We start from the raw sequence: 20,800 nt of genomic DNA, 5'->3' as shown, positions 1-20,800 counted from the left end.
AATATTCTATTTCCAGTAACCTTTCTTTTTCTTGAATCCATAAGTTTGATCTACACAATGTTTTCATTGAGAGGACTAAAATATTCCTCACCTTTTTATAAGACTGGTAAAAAGCAACAGGCCTGTACTCCCACCATTACTCCTTCCCCTGCAAGACATCTATCAGATGTCTTACTCCACAGACAACAAGATCACCAATCAGACAGGAAAACAAGAACATATCCATTGAAAACACAATGAACCACCCCAAACCCCAGAAACATTCCTCAGAAAATTAAATACTCAGAGAAAATATCTTTTAGAAGAGACAATTAATAGCTTCACTGTAAAACTACCTATTGCAGAGGACAACTACTGCATATGCTGAACACTTTTAAACAACCAGATTCTTTGGGATCTGTCTACAGCACTCAGGAAAACAAACAGCTAAAATTTGGAAAGTAACAGTCTTTTCTGTTCTTTATCTGTGTTACTTACCTGACTTTCCATTAATACATTTAAAGAAATACTACAATAAGCTTTTTACCTGCATTTGCATACTCTGCAATTTCTCAATTTCTTTTGTTTTCTGGATCACATAGAAGAATTTTCTCTCTGCCTCTGTAGAGGGTCCTAGCTGTGGACTTGCTCAAATATTTCTGATTTCCTCCAGGTCTCAGCAATATTCTTATTAGGCTCACATGACCACATGCTCTTTTTCCACTGAACTCTATGTATGTTTCCCCACTGATTATTAAATTTCTTTTAAAACAAGACTATTTTACACAAAGTTATTCCAACATAAAACATTTTAAAAAACATGTCCTCTTCCTCATTCCATTTACTAGAATACATGAGGCGTGTTAACAAACTTGTTGAAGATTAGCTCCTTGGAGAAATCCTATTTATGTAGTACCACAAGACAATACATATGTCTAAGGATAACTAGGAACAACCTACCTGTTTTTCACTTTCCTGGAGATGGCTGTTTTCATCTACTGCATCTTGAAGAGATGTCTTGAGTCTCTCTGTATTAATCTGATAGACTTTTAGGGTGGACTTGGCCTAAGTGAAATAAAAAAGCGTGTTGCTTAAATGTTGTAAGTGAAGATAAGGTCATGATGGGTCATGATGGTATTACTGGACTTATTTTTATGTTTTCTAGCTGTCCTGTATATGTGTTCTCATATTTTCTCTACCATTTCAACAGTTTTTGCTGACTGTACTTTTGCAACACTATATATCATTGCGTAATAAGACGACAAAGAAAAGACAAATGCCAATCCCTATATAAAATTAAAATTTGCTCAATCAAGTCACACAGAAGTACTAAGCCTTACAAACTCTTTTGGTTTATACAGCATATTATTTCTGCATCCTTAAAATAAAAAAATTAAAACAGTAACTATATGGAAAATAGAGAATTAACAAAGGTTTGAAAATAGAAACTACGAAGAGTAGACATACCTCATCAATTTGTGACTGGATAGATTTTTCTTCATTCTCTAAAGACTCCACTCTCTCCTGAATTTCAGCCACCTGAAAATTATTAGTTGTCATATAGCTTCTCCACACATCTGACTGAAAAGGTCTAGGCAACTAATAACATTATTTTAATTTCCAAACTCAGGAAGTTTTACTGTCAAATCAGTAAAAAAAGTTTTTCTTCTTTTGAGTATTTGCCTTTATGAGTGTAATTGGAATGTAATGAGTATTAGGGGAGATAAAATGAAAAATGTGCATTTTGTTTCAAAACACACAAGGAGAATAGTTTGTCTTCTCCACAGAAAATTTTTTTCTGCGGGCAATTTTTTTAAATGAATAGTAACAAAACCTGGATTCTCCTTATTCTTACCAAGATGTCATTTTCTGATTGCTTAGATTTTTCTTCTTCCAGTTCTTTTTCTAGATTCTCTATTTCCTGGTTGAGTTCCAAGTTTGACTTGTTCAGTTTTTCATGCATTTCCTAAATTAATTACATTTGAAGACAACAAGTATGTTTTAAATATGACAGCAAAATATGTTTAACAAATTTCACCATATCAAGTACTCTAGACTCTTGCATGTTAACAAAACTGGAAGAATTAGCTCTACAGGATCTGACATGCAGAATGAAATAAATCTGTTTGCTTTTTTGTTACATGAATTTTATAGAGCCTAATAGGTACTCGATTCACTTATTCAGGACTTTTTTACAAATATATTCTCAGTTTGGGGGATATAAATAATGTAGCGGTAGTTTTTCTTTACAACTGTGCTCCAGTAGCCTATAAAATATATTTTAATTAAATCAGATGTGGAAAAGATATTTCATGCACTACTCTCAATCCTAGAAACAGGAACAATTCACTTTTAAAAAATTATTTATTGTCCAATATGCCATTTGCTCTATATCAATCACTCACAATGCTATTGTTAAGAAAAACTTCTCTTAATTTAAATGCCTTGATTTTATGTCATTTTCAGTAACCCAATTAAAACAATTAAATTGGCGTTTTTTTGGATTTTGTCTGGAAGAGCTTTGCTGGTTTTATCTGTTGGGGTTTTTTTAATCAGAGCTTTTTATTTAATATGGGCAGCATTTTCCTAAAATACTGTCTTAAAATACAGAAGCAACAATTTCCATTTATCTTTTTACCTCAAAAAAAGACGTGTCTGTTGATTCTTTCATAATATTACCATCCTTCAGAGACAATTCTAAATCTTCAAACTGAAAAGGAATTACTTATGTCAGAGTGTACGTAAATAATTGATTAAATAATAGCATTAATTTATGATGCTCTAGTCTGAAACATAGCCACCATCTAAATATTCACAAATGCACCTTGCTGGAAATCAGGAAAGATTCAGCCCTACTGGATTATCCCAGTGACATAAACCAAACAAATACATTTTGAAGTTGTTTCCAGTGGAACATATTGTATTAAGAGTTAAAGGCAGAACTTGATAACACCTTAATGCTCTTAAGGTACCAGTAGAAAAAAGCATTTGAAGAATTACTTTAAAAGCTTTAAAACATCTTACTTTTATAGAAGTTTAATACTTTGATTGTCCATTTCTGTGACACATCTGAAAGCACTAAATGAGAACCATTACCTCTTTTTTGCAAAGGCTGAGTTTTTCAAGAATTTTGCATTTTTCGTCAATTAGTTCAGCAATTTTATTGGCAAGCTGTTTCTCCCTTCCTAAAAAGAGAATGACACTTAAATGTTGCAATATCCTAATAGTTTAAGGAGCAAAAGAAGAAAGAAAGAATAAAGTCATACTCCAAAGAAACAGTATGAAAAATACGCTTACCTACATAAAGTCGACTTCTAACCTGGAAAAAAAAAAAACAAGCTGAAAATGTCTGATCAATTACTCTTGCATAGTATCTGAAAACTAATCTTTTAAGCTGTGGTTCCATGATCAGTTTAACCATGGAACTTAAAAAAGGAATATAAATACAGGCTGCTATTAAAAATAGGCAATCGTATCTTCTGCTCTTACCTCCTCCATGTCTGTGTGTTTGCCCTGTCCCTCTCCCACTCTCATCAGAGACAAGAGAGAAAGAAGGTTAGTGTTCACTTGGATCACTTTAATAACACACCTCTGTATAGTCATCACATAACCATGACTGCCAACACAGAGTGGTAGTGGACATGCACTGTCAAAAGAGTAGGAAAGGGAAGGAAGGGGGAAGCTCTATACACCAGCTCAAACTTCCCATTGGGAAACCCACCCCCCCCTACATTTTAACACAGAATAGTTAGAGCTGCAGTAGGGGTACTACCTCATGGACATCCTGCTCAGATGCAACTCAGTGGGAAGTGCCAAGTCAGCAGCTGCCATGTGGGGTTTAGTGCCCTAAAATCAAAATCTTACAAACTTCAGGACAAATCTATCACAAATGGCCTGTGCAAGAGATGCAGAACTTGGCTGGACCCACAAAAACATTACAACATAGCATTTCTCTCAAGGCTGGGCCTGGATCATGTGCCTAATGCAACAATGGGTCCCTCAGATCTTCCCTGTTTCTTCCTCATTTAAAGTCATGGGATGGCTAAGTAGTCCTGGTAACAAAAAAGGGAAAGTCATAAGTATACTTTTATCCTATCATCCCCAAAGCTAATCCCCATTACTTCTAGGTAATCATCAATTGTCCAAAGAGCAGTCAGTGCAGCTGTAAGTATGGCTGATTGAAAAAACATCAATAACTTCTGTAATACCTAATGCCTTAAGTGACAAGCAGGAGGAAAACAATACCAGAGCTGATGCTTGTGTGATTTCAGTTGAATCATCTAAAGGGATGCTGCTAGAAAACAGAAGGTATTACCCAAGTTACAATTACATTAACTCACACACAGATCCCCTTACACACAACCTGTTAGCTGATGTTAAAACCCTAAAAATGCAGTTGCTCATATCTGAAAAACTAAACGGCTGCCCAACCCATCTTCAAACATGAGCATCATTACACCTATCACTAGAATCACATTCAGACTATTTGAGAGTATGCAAAAACTGGGGAGAAATTTAAATACTGTGTTATGGATACTGACCCCATCTCCTTAGTAGGAAAAGTATGGTAGGCAGCTGTTATTAGTCAGATTCTTACTTACTCACGATAGAATAAAGCCATTACCTCAAAAATATAATCTGTTTTGTGCATTAAAAGGTTTCAGTACTGCAATTCTCGAAGTCACCAGATTACTGCTCACAAAAAGCATGCAGTGAAATTGGTTCAGTGTTCCAACGTTCCAATAAACAGAATCAAGCTCACTGCCCAAAGAGTTTTAAAATGTCCTTCTTGATGGGAAACCACATGGATTGCTTCTGCTTACAATTACCTTGAAACACCTGAGCTGGTCTGGCTATGGCCAGGGTAGTCACAGAGATATCAACAGTCACAGTAAATATACACCCTGAGGAAGACATCTGTATGCTGTGAAAATAATTTAAGGGCTGTCTTTGAAAGCCTGGTGTAGAAATTAAATAGAAAAGGAAAAAGGAAGCCTTACTACATCAAGTTTCCTTGCATTTCCTCTTATGACAACAGTCACTCAGTACATGCCTAAACGCCTAATGTCTTGACAAAACAGACCCTTCAATTCCTCTTTTAGAGGGATTCTAAATTCAACTACAACAGCATTATATGTATGAAGCATTATATACCTTGAAAAGGATAACAACTTCAATGCAAACCATTAATGCACTCTACATATCTGCACACAACTTGCTTACTCTGCTGTTTTTGTCTGGGATAGAGTTAATTTTTTTCACAGCAGCTGGTATGGGGCTGGGTTTTGGATTTATGCTGAAAAGAGCTGATAATACATGGATGTTTTAGTTATTGCTGCTCAGTGCTTACACAGAGTCCAGGACTTTTCTGCTTCTCACCACACCCGTGAGGAGGCTGCAGGTTCACAAGAAGCTGGGAGGGGACACAGCCAGGACAGCTGATCCCAACTGACCAGAGGGATATCCCACACCATATGGCATCATGCTCAGCATACAAAGCTGGGGGAAAGGAGGAAGCGGGGGGGTGGTGGTGTTTGGAGTGATGGAGTTTGTCTCCCCAAGTAACCGTTTTGCATGATGGGGCCCTGCTCTCCTGGGGATGGCTGAACACCTGCCAGCTCATGGGAAGCAGAATAAATTCCTTGTTATGCTTTGTTGCGTGCATGGCTTTTGCTTTCCCTATTAAACTGTCTTTATCTCAAACCATGAGTTTTCTCACTTTTACTCTTCTGACTCTCTCCCTTATCCCTATGCAGGGGATGGAGTGAGAGAGCAGCTGTGTGGTGCTTAGCTGCCATCTGGGATTAAACAAAAACACTTACTGATTGGTAACTTCTGTACAGGAACAAGAGAATTGTAAATGCTCCAACAATGCCAGCACAAATCACTATTTCCCATGGGAAACCATACAGGTCAGGGCCAGGTCTCATATCTTCAGGTAGTGAAGCCACAGCCTGAAAAATAAAGTAAAAAGCTTCAGCTAAAGAGATTAAGATTTTCAATAGAAATAGACATTACATGTTGACTTAGTTTACTTACAAGCCTTCTACATCTATTTTTTTTCCGAAAACTCTGAAAAAATGGTTAACAGAAGCATTTGATTTTTGAATTTTAGATTTACCAAGTAAATAAAAAAAAAGAAGAAAAAAGTTCCAACAAGATATGACAATGAATAGATAAAGCTTTGAAAACTTTTCCTTCTGAACCTACCACTATCACAGAATCACAGAATGGTTTTTGTTGGAAAGGACCTCAAAGATCATATAGTTCCAATCCCCCTGCCATGGTCAGGGACACTTTCCAAAAGATCAAGTTGCTCAAATCCCCATCCAGCCTGGCCTTGAACACTTCCAGGGCTGGGGTATCCACAGCTTCTCTGACAATTTGTTCCAGTGTCTCACCATTTCCTCAGTAAAGAACTTCTTCCTCTTGTCTCATCTAAACCTGCCCTCTTGCAGTTTGAAGCCATTCCCCCTTGCCCCATCACTACAAGCCCTTGTAAAAAGTGCCTCTCCAGCTCTCCTGTAGGACCCTTTTAGGTACTGAGAATGTACTACAGCAAATTCTCCTTTGAGCTGTCTACACATTTCACTGTTGGAAGAATCAATACTAGCAAGTATTTAACATTTTTCTGGTGGAAAAACCTGTTCAGCCAACCTCATGCTAAAATAACATACTTGAAAACGTCAGTGATTTAACGCATTTTAAACACTTAAATACACTCACATTTTATTTGTAAATGGATCTCACTATTTACTCAAAGATACAACATCCTCAACGTAGCTCACACTTACTATATGTGAGCCGTGCTTAAGAACATGTCACTGTGCTGTAAATTTCGATTTCTCCCCGGCCTGAGCCCCCCGCCGCACGGCCCCCGGCCCCCGCTTCCCCGGGCGGAGGTGGGCCCCGGAGCCACTCCCTCGCTCACCCAGCGCGCCCCTTCCCAGGCCAGCCCGCAGTAGCGCCGGGCGCTGTCCCGCAGCTCCGGCCACATCCCGGCGGTGCCGGTGCCCGCCCCGGGCTCCCCGCGGCCGCCCGCCGCCATCTTCCCGCGGGCGGCGCGCGCCCCTTCCGGCCCGCCGCCTGACAACCGGCCCGTACCACTGCCCGGGAGGGGGGGATACCGGGAAAGAGCCACCGCTGCCGCGGAAAGCGGGGGGGGACGGCGCGGCACAGGTGGGAGTGGTGGGGCCGGGCCTGGCTTCCGTCGCTCGCCCAGCGGCGGCTCGGGGCCTCTCCCGACAGACCCTGCCCTTGGCAGGGGGGCCGCAGCCGGGAAGGACCGGCAGCTCCCCCCGACCCCGTGCTCCGGCACCGACATGGCCCCGCGGGAATACGCTCCTGTCACTCCCTAAAGTTACGCGCAGGAAAACTCACCTCCCGCGCGGTGCCCGCTGCCTCCATGTGCGCCCGAGCGCGGGCGGGTGATCCCAGAAACAGAATGCTCGGGAAGGGCCCGACTCCCGCCGGGACACCCGCCGCGCGTGTTCCCGGTGCGGGCGCAGGGCCGTCCGTGCCCGGCGGGGCGGGGGCGGCAGGTGGAGCGCGGGGGGAGCAGCCCCGGTGGCGCAGGGCTGGGGCGTCACCTCCTGCCCCGTGTCTGCCAAAAACTGGTCGTACCGGGGCTGCTGCTGCGCCAGTGTACAAACGCAACGCCACATGGCAAAGGATTTTTCTCCATCTTATTCACTGAGACTAACTCTATTTTTTGTGTTTGTTTTAACTTTTCTTTTAATGATTTTTTTAATTAACGTGTGCTAACAACTTTCACAGTGCAAGGCGAGTGACTTGCCTGTGAAGCTGGTACCACCTAAGGGACTGGGCTAAGTAAAAGGTGGCAGTGGCTTTTTTAGCTGTATCAAACAAACAGGAATGAGTTTGGCCGTAGTGGCGAACTGTCAGTGATCACTACGATCCAGTCTGGGTCATGACAAACAAAGCCCTTCAGTCTTCATCATCCTAGACTGCAGTTTAACCCTATTCTGTATAAGTACACTGTAAATCAGGAACACATTTATGTGGTTCTTAAACTTCAGTTAACCAATCTAAACAAAGTTAAACCAAAGCACCAAAATTATTCATTTTTCCTGATTCTGTTCTTTTGTTTAGAAAAGACAGTGCAACACCATCTACCTTTTCTCTCTGGCAGCATCATTTCTTGTGCAGTTATGTCCATTAAGGTCCACCTTCACTCTGCCCTATGTTTTGATATTTAAAACATCCCCATAGCAATAATAACAACCCCATTTTGTATTTTGCATATTTGCTTAGAAAAGTATTTTTAATGCAATTACAAACTAGGGGAATATTTGGGACTCAAGGCTTTGAAAATACTTTTTAAAAACAATGGAAGCATTCTGGTTATTTTAGTCATCCTAACCCAAACTCTAAGTCCAAGCAAATTTAAGCAGTACTATCATGGGAACTACAGAGAGCTATTATTTTCATTTTTAAAACCACAAACAACCAGCAAACACACATGAAAATTTAAAAACACCACTGAGGTGTTTTCTGGCTCTTCTGAAAACAACCCCAAAAAACCAAAAAATCCCCTCACACCCTATGTTCATCAGATTCTGCACTGCAAATAACAGGCAGATGAGCAGCAGCTGACCTGACATTTTCCTGAGCTATCTTTGTCTCATTTGGCATCAGATAACTGCAGAAGCAAAAAACTTCAGAGGGTTTATTTAAAAGGATTTTTTCTTTTTTTCTTTTTCTTTTTTTTTTAGGAGCTTCCTTGCTGAACATAATCTGTAACTGGCTTAATTTTGCACTAATGTCAATGCTATATCACAGAAAGAATTCTTACCTTTTTGATAACACTCATCACTGCTGACAATACAGATTTCATTGAGTCCCTGATCTCCAGAGCATTCAAGAAGAGTAGTATTTGATATATCCAGCCTCCTTCTAATTTGATCATAAGGAAATAAAAAAAAAGAGATTCTACATTACAATTGTTAGCTTCATGTAATTCCAACTGTTTTTTAGTGGTTTGGGGTTTTTTTAATGTTGCAAATTAATTTTCCTTAAAATTAAGAAACTCAACACTTACCGTTGCTTGGAACGTAGTTCTGGATGGCATCTGAGAAAGGCTTTTTAACATCAAATACAGAGTCAGCTACTGAACTGTCCGTTTTTATTTCAGAATTTACTGAAGCAATGGCTGTTCCTTTTGAATCTTGGTCACTGTTGAGTTCCCTATCTACAGCTACATTTATTTCATGTTTCTTCTCTGGTGTTTCTTCTAGTAGCTTCCTTCTGCCTACTCCTACAAATAAATGTAAAGGGAAATCATGGTTATTTTCCGAGGATTCAACTTACACATACGTACTCTGATAAGATATAAACCTCTACAGAGATTTTAATTTTTTTTATTTTTCTCAGTTTAAAGCCAAACATTAGAATACCACATTAGAGTAAATATGCTAAGACTTATGATTAAGAAATTATTTAAGAAATACTATTCAAAATCTCAGAATTTGGAGGATAGAGCTTTAAGCAAAACTTGTGTTGTAGTAAAGGAGTTAAAAATCAGTGTTCAGGATTTGATAGATAGCATATAGATTCCCTGGTCAGGATTAGTAAATCTCTTTCTTATTTCCAAATACAAGAGCTTTAGAAGGAGAACAACTAAAAATGCCATGTAGGATTAAAGATTAACAAATTCCCACAAGATAACAAGCTTCACTGCAAAATACAAGGAACCACAGGTATATTCATGCAGAAGTATGACTGAAGACAACTGGCTGCCTTAGTTTTAGTGACTTGGAGTAAATTGTCTGAAGTCAATAAAATAGCGCTTTCAAAAAAACGCACATCTTGCTTACCCACGAATAAAAAAAATAAAATGATGGATTGTTTAATTTAATTCTATGCTTCAAGATAGTGGGCCAAAGATATGCATCACAAATAGTCCAGTAGTCAAAATTCAAGACAAGTAATTGGCTCTTAAAGTGATACAATTATATTAACACAACCTGTATTATCAGATCCTCAAAATATCGTAAATTAGACATTAACTAGTGTGAGTTAGGCTCACTATCTCTTAATTTTAAATCACCAGAAGGAGACAGCGTTGTATCTGTTGTACTTTTTTCTGACAACAAAGGATATTTTGTTCTTGCTAAATCACTGTTAGTGAAACATTAGCCTAGTAACTTTAGCTGCATTTTGGGCAGCACACTTAATTGTATAGCAGACAAAAGCTCTGCCAGCTCTAGAAGAACATTCCTTTTTTCCATATATTTTTCCCTGCCCAGTGTCAAAATTGTGCCCCTTTTGTGCAGAGACAATGACCTGTTCCCTCTGCATAGGATTATCTTTAGTTGAGTAAGCTGTGATTTCATGATGAATCTTTTCAAATTGCTGCTGCAGCTGCAGCAGTTTGCTTCCTTCATAGAGGGAACATTTTGTTTTAGCTTTAAATAAAATTGTTGGAATGTTATTAATGTGTTTGGTAAATCTGTTCATCATACAATATTTGCGTGGTTTTCCTTTTTTTTGGGACCTGAACTCTGTTCACCCTACTGTGATTTTGTCAATTTCCTTGTTTTCCAGCATTTTTTACAAAATGCCAAGCTGTCCTTCCCCAAATTTTTCTTGCACGATTTCTAAATTGATTTCAGCATTTTCTGCACCTTCTCCACATTTAGGAGTATCTTTTCTTGTTCAGATTCCTTTGCTCCTACCTCCATCTCATCATTCTGTGCAGTATTAAGTACACTAGTGACAGTAGTCCTAGTGTCACTTCTATTTTCATTTGGCTTTTTGACAAAACATGTATACTTAGACTTTTTCTGACAGGCTTATTGTTAGTTTTACTAAATATATTTGCAAAGAACCCTAGTGGTTTGGTAAAAATACTACTGGAACTCTTTCTGCTAGAATATAATTGCTATTATTTATATTTCTGGACTTTTACTCTCTGATTTTCAGATTCTTTCTCTTTTTTCTTTTCTTCTTCTAACTAGTTTTAGTAGCAGCAATCTTTTTTTTTTCCACTATTATCCATCTTTTTGATTACAACAGTATCTTGTTTTTCAACATATATTCTATCAGCCAGGTTTACGAGCAATCCCAGGTTATCAAGATTTAATTAATTTTTTTTAATAGCAGTCTGGCTTTCTAGTTTGAGGGGTTTAGGAGACATTAGGTGTCTATTTTTTTTCTTTAAAAATGTCTTCTATTTTAGAGGGCTTCTAGGGTAAAAGTTCACATTTGATCAGACTAATATCACATGACTTTTTCTTTTATTTTTGGTAAATTGTCTTTGTAAATACTTTGACTTGGATTCAGCTGAAGACTTTGGTATTACTTTGCTTTTTGAAGTAGTATTTGATGATGCCTTCCAAAACTCAGATTTATTTTCTATGCTTTTGTATCTTGCACTATCATAATAGCTTGAATTGATGGGCCTAAACCTAAAGATACAGAATAATGTTTTCCTTTACTGTATCACAGGTAATGTTTATATTCTTTCTAAGATCAGGATTAAGACTGCCCATTCTCTGGTACCAGAAGCTGATATTGGGAATATGAATCTTCCCATGTTACTTCTGCTTCACCTTTCTGATGATATTGCATGTTTATAGGAATTTGTTCAGTTTGTCACTTTTCTCTGACAAGCTATCAGTAAGAGCATCAAGAGCAGTTGAATATTCTACTAGGTTGGTAGATTTTGTTGTAGTTTTTTTCCTCCACTGCCCTGTTTGTCACTGCCAGCTGAAGAGAAAGATCAGTCTCTTTGGAGGTATCTGCATTACTGTTATCTGATTCTTTATGTTTAACCTTCTGTTTTGAAATGCCTTCAGTTTTTTTTCCCCTGTGGTATTTTATCAAGACTTTAACGAGGCCTTTTTTTTATTATGGAAGCTTAGATCTTCTCTGCAAGCAGTTTTTACCTTCCATTCTGAAACTCCACATGTCTTCCAAATGGCCAGTTTCTTCAGAAGTTTTGGTACCTGTTAAACCAAAGCTACTAGATGAGGTTTGAGGAGAGAAAGGTTGGTCTGGAGTCGGTTCTTGGGACTCCCCAGGTTTCTGATTATGTTCATTATTAAAAATATCCTGACTGAAATCTTTGATGTTGTTTTCATAAAAACTCAGTGGGTTGTTTTTATTCTCTGGTTTGTGAATTTTCTCTTTTACATCATTATCCATTTTGAAATGGCTTTTGGATGCTGAATTTTGTTGTGCATTACAAGCTTTGACTGGTTTGTCTTTCTCAGGTGTTTCCAGACTAAGACTTGGTTCACTGTCACAGGGGGTCTTCTTGATGCCTGGATGATTATTTGTGGTTCCTGGTAGTTCCCCATAACTCTGCACTTGCTCTTCTTTGGCTGTTGAACTCTGAAACTTCAGTATGTCTGCAAAATGTCTAAAAGAGAAGAAATGGCTCTCTTCTTCAGATATGTCGGGCTTTTCTTCTGTATGTTTTATGTCTGAGGGATCACAATTTGGAGGTAGGCTAGGAGAAGAAGAAATCTGATCTGATGCAATTGATTCATGTCCCTGTTGATTATCATGTGTGTCTGCATTATAATCAATAAAACTATTATAGATATTTGTATACCAACCTGACTGGCCACGTCTGCTTTCTGACTCCTGATTTCTCTTTTCAGCTTCAGTGTTTTTCAACAGTTGGATTTCTGATACCAAATCTTCTTCTGAACTGTAAGGTTCAATTGGCTTCTCTTTGTCACATGTCAGTATATCAAAAGATGATTCTGTGCTATTTGAGGTGGTTTTGGTGTTATTAAGAGTATGTACGCTTGCTGGTATCTCCTCAGGATGTGGCCTGTGTGAATCTATTATTTCTTGTGCATTATTCTCTTCATCTTCCTCTGTCACTGCTTTAGCTGTCTCCTTTGATTCTTTGTCCATGTGTGATTCTTTCTGGTCTAAAGTCTGCTCTTCCTCGTTCTTATTTGCTCCATCCTTTATTTCTCCACTTTTCTGGTCCTCTGTAGCAATTGTATCTTTCTCGGCATGGCCAAAATTAAGAACATCGCTTAAACCCAAATTAAACCAATTTGATTTGGATTCTTGGCTTTCACTCTTTTCTTCTTCTGACAGTAACTCTGTGTCTGATGTTTCCTGTTCAGTATTGGTATGCTCAGACACACCAGAAACATCATGGATTTGTGGATCATTTTTTTCTGATGCCAAATCTACATCTTCGTTCTCTTCACCAAAAAACAGAAAGTTCGTCAGTCCACCTTGAAACCAACCAGGTGCTGGGGGTTCTTGTTCCTCCTTGTCGTTTGGCTCCTGTAAGTCATTTTCATCTGTTACCATTATTTTTCTCCCTTGGTATTTATTTTCTTCTAAAGATTCAGTAACAACTTTTAAGGGCTCTTCATCATTTTTACTTTCTGTGGTGAACCATCCTGAAATCCAGCTAGACTGAGTTTGAATGGGTTCTAGTGGGAGACTATTTTGGGTTTGTGGCTCTTTACTATCATCTTTTCTAACCAACTTTTTGTTTGCAGGCTCCTGAACGTGAGTTTCCTCAGAATCGTTTTCAGAAACTGATTCAATTTTTTCTTCATTTTGGATGGAGTCTTTTGTATAATTTAAGGTTTCGTTTTCATGCAGCTTTGGTTCTGCATCAGACAATGAATATTCACTTTCTTTGTTGTGATCATATAATGTGCTATCTTCATTTTCAAAAACATACTTATCTTCATGAAGACAGAGGAAATCAGTTTCCTAAAAGAATAATATTAACTTTAAAATGGTTTAATGTGTAATTTTCTATAGCACCGTGTAGCACAGCAATATATATTCTCATGCTTTCTGTATAGTTATAAATTTACACAAAGAACTATAATTAATTGTATTATTCCTAAGGGTTCTATATAATGAATTACATAAATATTTTAGAGGACAATAAACATGCAAATGGAGCAAGTGTAAAAAACAAATGTTTTGAATTATCTGGAATAAAATATGCATCAACACTTGAATTTCTTACCGAATATTAGATTTTCAGTTGCTGTAAACTACATTGGAAAATCTGGTGGTGTTGGTTTACCTTAGTGAGCACTTCAACTTCTTCTCCAATAAAAACTTCCTCAACCTTCACAGCATCTCTTGGGAAGTATCCAAAATCCTTTCCTTTCTGTAAAAAATATAAAAGGAATGAGAGCATTTAAACTTAAGTGATAAATATGTTAGATGCTTGCATATGTCCTAGAAAAGCATGGATGAACAATAAGTTTATAGAACTGCCCCCATCCCCTTCATTCTGTTTCGTCAGAAGATTGGTTTATTTTTCCTTCACAGAAATGTTCCATTTGCCATTTCAGAAAGCAAGGGGGAGTGTATTGCTCCATATTGCTATTTTCTGTGTTATTTTTATGAATGTGTGTTTGTGCAGAACCCAGGCAGTAGCCTTAAAAGTGTTTCAGCTGAAGACAATGTTGTGTGCATAGATGGTCGCAACCACCTCCTACTAAAATTGGCTCCCATTGTCTCAAGTGGGAGAAAAGTCATGATTAATAACTAATGACCCGTAATAAGTTGCAAGAAAAGTAGGATATGACATTCAGGTACAAGCAGCAGAAGAGAAAATGGCCATGAAGACAGCAACACTGCAGAAAATAAGTTAATGATAATGTCCAAAAGAATCAAGTAAAGTCCTTCTGGCCAAGAAACCAACTGCTAGCTTTACATCAAATCATTGCAGATTGTCTTTAATGGAGGAATGCATTGTGGAAGGCAAGGAATAGTGAGGTACCTGCAAAGATACTCCCAAATGACAAAAAGGAAGACAGAATTTCACTGTTAAACAATAAATGTGAAAGATCATTTACGATAAAAAAAGTTTACCAATATATTCTAGTTTTGAAGTACTTACACAGTTTTACTAGCAGTAAAACTTGATTTGGATCAATGCATCTATTCCTTCTCAAATGGCTGGTCTGTGTTGTCCATTGTTCCAAATCATTAAATATGCATGATAACTTCTCTGGGAACTTTCCTTAAGCACTGAACTGTGAAGTCAGGTCCCAGCACTGGATGTCTTACCTACCTGTAGGTAGGAACCTGACCTGATAGACCTGAGTGTTTTTAAGGGAACCAGATGAAATCATTACAGCCAAATGATAACATGAAGGAGTCAGAAAACTTGTATTCTGGTATTGACTTTGTTTCTTCATGAGTGATCTTTTCCAAGATTTGATTTTCGCTTTCTATATAAATATAGCAACAATGACCCATCTCCCAAATACTGTATTGATCCAGGACTGGTTAATGTTACAAAAGAAGTGGAAGATCCTTAGAAGCAAGCAGTCTGCAGTTGTTATGCTCTTATTACAGTATCTAAAATATTTACAGGGAAAGTCTTTCGGATTGAAGTACTTACACTGCCAGTCCACAGATTTTCATTTTCCCTGGAAAGTTTGGAGTATACCATTATTTCTTCTCCTGTTTTGAAGTTAAGATACCGGCAGTCAGGCCCTAAATAGTCTGTAGTGGCTTGAACTCGGCTCATTGCCTCTGGAATAATATGTAGAAAAAAAGAAACAAATAAGTATAGCTGCCATTTTGTCTGAAGTCAGGTTACTGAAGAAGTCTGATGTATATATAATACTGATGTATTAAACATTTTAATGTATGTGCTTTGTTATGATACTAATCTGTTTATATCATCAAGTGGAAAGTGACTAATGGGAAAAGCAACCCTCTCCTGTTTTCTTTCCTATTTACTGCAGACATCAAGTGGAAAAGCTCTTGTCCTATGTGGACATTTTCCAACGTTTACTCAGCCAAAGTTTCAATGCTTAAATGTGTATGCAGAATTAGCAAATTTAACTACTAAAGCCAGACCTAAACAGTTAAAAAATATTTCTCAGACATATTTAATTTTGTATTTTAGAAATTCTGAGTTAAATCTAGTATTACTTCAGGGATTTTGTCCTCTATTTTGCATACATTTATCTTATGAAGGAAATAAGTAAATTTAAGCAACTTAAACCTTAAACACATTGTTAAGACCAAAGTTTCCAATTCAGTTTGAATTACTTTAAATTTTCTTTGTCTCCACCCCTGTCTCCCCACAGAAAGCACTACTGATGTGCTCTGGTCAGTTTGGAGCCCATTCCACATTGTTGCACAAAGATAGACTTCTCTGAACATCCAGAACCCATTGAAGTTGGTATGGCTCCACAGGAAAATAAAAATCCATCATCAGAGGAAATCTAAGGTCTCTTCCACTTCAGGAAAAGGTATCTACATTGAAAATGCAAAACTTAAGGCTGCCAAACCAATGGAAACAGCTTAGAAACAGCTTCATATAACTGTGATAGGTTTCACAATGGTAATCGATGGATAATAAATGGGGCATTATTTGCTGCTGCCCACTTGTGATTCAGTGGCTCAGCCTCCCACAGAGCTATTTACTGCTCAGGAACTGCATAACTATTTACAGCACTTACTTCATGGTAAAGAAGAAAAAATAAGTAAAGAGGATATATTAAGAACATGTTTTTAAAGAAGAATTAAAAAAAAAATCCCAAACCAAACAGCTTGCTTACAGTAGAAAAAAAAAGAGTTTTGCAGAATAGGCTATGAATGTACTATAAACACATGTTAGAGTCTTCTTTCTCAGTTTAAAGCCTACCATTTTTATTTTATTTATATTTTATCTCTTTGTTTTTTTTTTTAAATTTATTTTATATCTTTAAAAAATGAGTTAAAATACTTTAAAGTTGTTTTACACTGCCCATTTTGGGAAAACTGAGAAAAACTAGCTGTTCAAAAGTATTTTTACTGAACTTTGATCCGTATATCCTTACACAACAATCCAGCAAGTATCTTTTTTTCTCTTTTTGTTTTAAAAGTTTAAGCCTATTGCTTGTAAACTTAGTGTATTAACAACAAACATTTGCTATGGCTACTTATTTTCAGTCTGTTTCATTGCTAATTTTGAAATTATGGTTTGTAATAGCTGCATATATACCACAGACTCCTTTTGAAAAAAAACCAAATTTTTACTTACTCTCACATTCTGGATCACCACACTTCTTCCATTCTGAAAGTACCTTTGTACTCTGCACACTTGCTGAAAATGAAATTACTAACAACAGAATTCTCTGATCCAAGATCTTTGACATTTTAGATTAAATCCAGAATGCACTGAAATTGTGGAAACTGCATAGATGTGCCGTTAGCAAGAATATTCTACATTATTTTTCTTAGCCTAACAAAACATTGCAAGTAAACTTACAATCCTATTTTCCTTCTCTCATCTGCTTAAACCCTAAGTACACTATGCTAACCTGCTAACAATCTGCAGAGTCAGACGTCCTGATTATACACATGCATTAATAATTAACTATGTTCTGATAGCTAGGCTGACGCTTTGAATACAAAGAAACTAGTTCTGGTCACATCAATATTTAGCCTCTGTCAGATAGATTCTTCTGTTCTGAGTTTGTAGGAGATTGTGCTTGGGGAAATTCGACAGGAGTTGTATATCAGGATTATTTCTGTATTATGAATGCATTTTTAATGTACATCTTCCATCTGATTTTAAGATGGTGGGGGATGATGACCAAGCAGCCAGGCAAGGGCTGAGACAGCCTACTATCTACAGCCTACACCACATACCTTCTACATTATCTTTGTGGATGGAACTCTACATAGCTGATGTCAAGAAAGGATGAGTTGGCCTAAGGAGGAGGTCCTGTGCGGGTAGGATGGTCCTGTTTTGGCTCTGAAGAACTGAAGAGAATAAAGTCATATGACCAGAGCTTTGAAGGACACCATGGCCAAAAAAAGTAACTTTTGCCTGATTAAGGGTTATTTGGATATTAAAATGCATATCCTGCATATACTAATAAGATTAATGAAGTACATTCTACCATATATATGACTACATTACTCAACTCTCCACCTAGATTATGCTACATGTAAAGATGGAGGAGGAGAATAAGACTGGGCTGTATATCAGGAGGGTAGAATTTTCATGTAGTTAGGAGGAAGACATGAAAAGGGCTGGGAGTCACTTGGCAGGCTACTCTCCTCTCCCTCTTCACAAGCAGGGATGCCTGCTTAGTAAGCTTATGTGCAGTTATTATTACCCAGGCTAGCACAATATTATTGTTATTGTTAGAGCTCTATCACAGCCAGTCCGTTTATCAACAGCAATCCCAAATGTGTGTTTCTGTTGTTTGAATAAACATGTGTGTGAATCTGGGACAGTAAAGGTTCTTATTGAACACAACAGAACTGTAGTTTTGGATTGGTAAATTAAACTATTATTGAATCTGTGCTTGTGAAAGTTCTTACTGAACATGACTATACTGCCAAATTGATTATAATCATAAATTAAGCCCAGCCACATCCAGACCCTCTGATCTCCAAGGACCAGCTGGAATGCAGGGGGCGGGGTGTATTTTCTGCCAAATTTCTGTACTCTTAACTGAAGAGATGAACTATCAGTTTTATGCTTATATTGATTTGCATGATTGCTAATATAGCTACTGACAGTTTTCTAGCTTTCTGTTGATTTGTTTGTTTAATAAACTATTTTGTGTGCACTGATACATTTTAGATACTTTGTAGCTGGTCATTGGGAACTTTGAATAGAATTTTTTTTCACATACTGTTTTGGAGCTTTCTCATGCACTAGACGCTAAGTAAAATCCTTTAGCATGGAGAATACTTACTCAACTCCAAAGTCTTTTAAAGGTACTTGGCAGTTTTCAGGCTCATAAGAAAACTAGAAAATCCATGTGCTATCCCTACATCACATATCACAGAGCAATATACCAAAGATAAGTAAATGACATGTCCTGCTTTTTAAATAATACCCTCTATCTTAGCAACCTATTATCCGATATGGAGTTATAAATAATGTTTTCTCAACTACAGGTTATGCTTTAAAGTAGTAATTATGCAGGGAGTTGAAAACTGGTTATATTGGTGTGAAGTTGTGCTATAAATGAAATCTTGCAGATAATCATAGAATACCATGTTGGAAGGGGACCTCAAGGATCATGTGGTCCATCCTGTCTTTGCAAAAGCATGGTCTAGACAGGATGGTCCAGATGAATTTTAAAAGTGTCCAACACTGGGGAATACACCATTTCCATGGGAAGATTACGCTGATGGCCAATTGTTCTCATTGTGAAAAATTTTCCTCTTCTATCTAATCAGAATCTCTCCTGGATTAACTTGTATCCATTGTCTTTTCCATGTGACTCCTTGTGAAAAAAGGAGTCTCCATCTTCTTGTTTGCATTAGAAGCAAGCTTTGTTTCAAAGGTTTTCCTACACTTCTTTGGTGACCTAAACACAGTACATCTCACTTACCTACAAAAAAGACTTCACCTTTCCTTTCCCACTCTCCTGCATGAGGGAGCCTTTCCTCTCTGCTTTCTTGATAGCACCCTAAGAATCTGCATTCCTTCCCAATCTGATCTTTGCAGTCATATGGTTCCTACTAGGCCTGCCCCTCCTTCAGTCCTGAGTATGACTCATGCAGAATTTGCTGTTTTCTCTTTCCCCAAACCCAAGCTATATCCTACTTGCAGCATAGTTTCCCCTTCCTCCTGCTCTGTAACTCAAACCTGCCGGACACTAATGCTTAGTCTGATCTACTGAGCCAGCAAAGAGAGGGCACAAGGTGAGCCAGGGTCACGTTAAGCCGCAGTGGCCTGCAAACAAAAACATCACAGCAGATGACATGTCCTCCAGTTGCAATTTAACACTTTGGCCCTTTCCTTTGCCACATGATCTGGTTGTCAGACAGGCCTATCCTATGACTTAGTACACCAGCTGCTTCTGCTGTTATGTAACGCACAAGGGAGCCTTGTGCACCAAGGAAAGTACACTATAAACACCACCCAGTCACTCCTGACTAGCTTTAATGCTACCCCATCCCCAGCATGAACATTCCCTCCCTTGGAGCTTGTATTGCTTAGTGGCTCAGTGATTTGGGACCTTTCCTGGTGTCCTCTAGGTTCATCTGTAGGATGTGAAAGGAGAAAAATGGAATGCCAAGCAGCTAAAATATGACAAACGCAAAGGAAGTTTCTAAGTAGAAAAGTAGGACAGGCTTTTTTTTTTTTTTTTTTTTTTTGGGTCATACCCAGATCTCTACAGGGCAGATTGGTGAGAAGGAATATACAAGAAATTTGTATTGGAACTCTCTATATGCTAAGTGTAGAACAAATGAAAAAAAAAAAAAAGACAACATTTTTATCCAGCTGGTCATAAGTCTTTTACAGTGTTGCACATCTACCACGGAACATTGGGAGAAAACCCAACAATGGACCTAGAAAGGTTAACAGTCCCTTTTTGAACCTGGCAACATGGAGCTCCTTTACCTAAAAATGGAAAAGTCAGGTATTCTGACACCTAAATTTACATACTTCAGCAGGTTTGGGTGGGAGAACAATCAGACCTACACCTTGAGATCTGCACATTATTACTGTATTTGTGAAAATAGCTCCGAATAGCTCTGACTTCAGTTTCCTACGGATATCCAAACTTAGTGTCAAGTCTTTACATGGAGGTAAAATAAATAGCTCATCTTAGCTACTCAGTTAAATCTACATCTGAAATTTTCAGGTTATTCTGGGCACTGCTCATTGTGTAGCTTAGTCCCAACACCCATTTTTCAAGGCTTAAATGCTGATGAATGCTGCTCTGATCTCTAGTTCTTTGTTCCTCTAGTAACTTCAATAATAAATCATATTTATATCAAATATTCTTTACTTTTGGGTGCAAATCCTATACTTCCATATGCTATACAAGCATAACTTCTAATCACCTTTGAACCAAAGTCAAAGATTCATAGAGTT

The 20,800-nt window shown here is 37.9% G+C and overlaps 1 protein-coding gene across 7 annotated transcripts in view; it reads right to left on the bottom strand.

Moving 5' to 3' along the window:
- The window catches only part of MIA2 (MIA SH3 domain ER export factor 2), a 37,781-nt gene extending 20,504 nt beyond the window's left edge, over positions 1-17,277 (bottom strand). For 3 of the 7 annotated variants that reach the window (XM_064658675.1, XM_064658677.1, XM_064658676.1), the window contains exons 1-13: positions 16,991-17,277; positions 15,356-15,489; positions 14,024-14,110; positions 11,889-13,698; positions 9,041-9,256; positions 8,795-8,895; positions 5,802-5,933; positions 3,277-3,298; positions 3,076-3,164; positions 2,618-2,689; positions 1,835-1,945; positions 1,447-1,518; positions 940-1,044 (exon numbers count right to left, since the gene is read on the bottom strand). In XM_064658675.1, the coding sequence (XP_064514745.1) occupies positions 940-1,044; positions 1,447-1,518; positions 1,835-1,945; positions 2,618-2,689; positions 3,076-3,164; positions 3,277-3,298; positions 5,802-5,933; positions 8,795-8,895; positions 9,041-9,256; positions 11,889-13,698; positions 14,024-14,110; positions 15,356-15,489; positions 16,991-17,105 (3,066 nt within the window). In that variant the 5' untranslated portion in view covers positions 17,106-17,277. Of the gene's footprint in view, positions 1-939; positions 1,045-1,446; positions 1,519-1,834; positions 1,946-2,617; positions 2,690-3,075; positions 3,165-3,276; positions 3,299-5,801; positions 5,934-6,910; positions 7,042-7,359; positions 7,544-8,794; positions 8,896-9,040; positions 9,257-11,888; positions 13,699-14,023; positions 14,111-15,355; positions 15,490-16,990 lie in introns of those variants that run through there. The other 4 variants (XM_064658678.1, XM_064658679.1, XM_064658681.1 and 1 more) reach the window with 4 other exon arrangements.
- Positions 17,278-20,800: the final 3,523 nt, after the last annotated feature.

This window comes from Pseudopipra pipra, chromosome 6 (genome assembly GCF_036250125.1).
Source record: "Pseudopipra pipra isolate bDixPip1 chromosome 6, bDixPip1.hap1, whole genome shotgun sequence".
In the NCBI taxonomy this organism is placed as follows: Eukaryota; Metazoa; Chordata; class Aves; order Passeriformes; family Pipridae; genus Pseudopipra; species Pseudopipra pipra.
The sequence above is the reverse complement of the archived record's forward strand: the minus strand, read 5'-3'. Positions and strand labels throughout refer to the sequence as shown.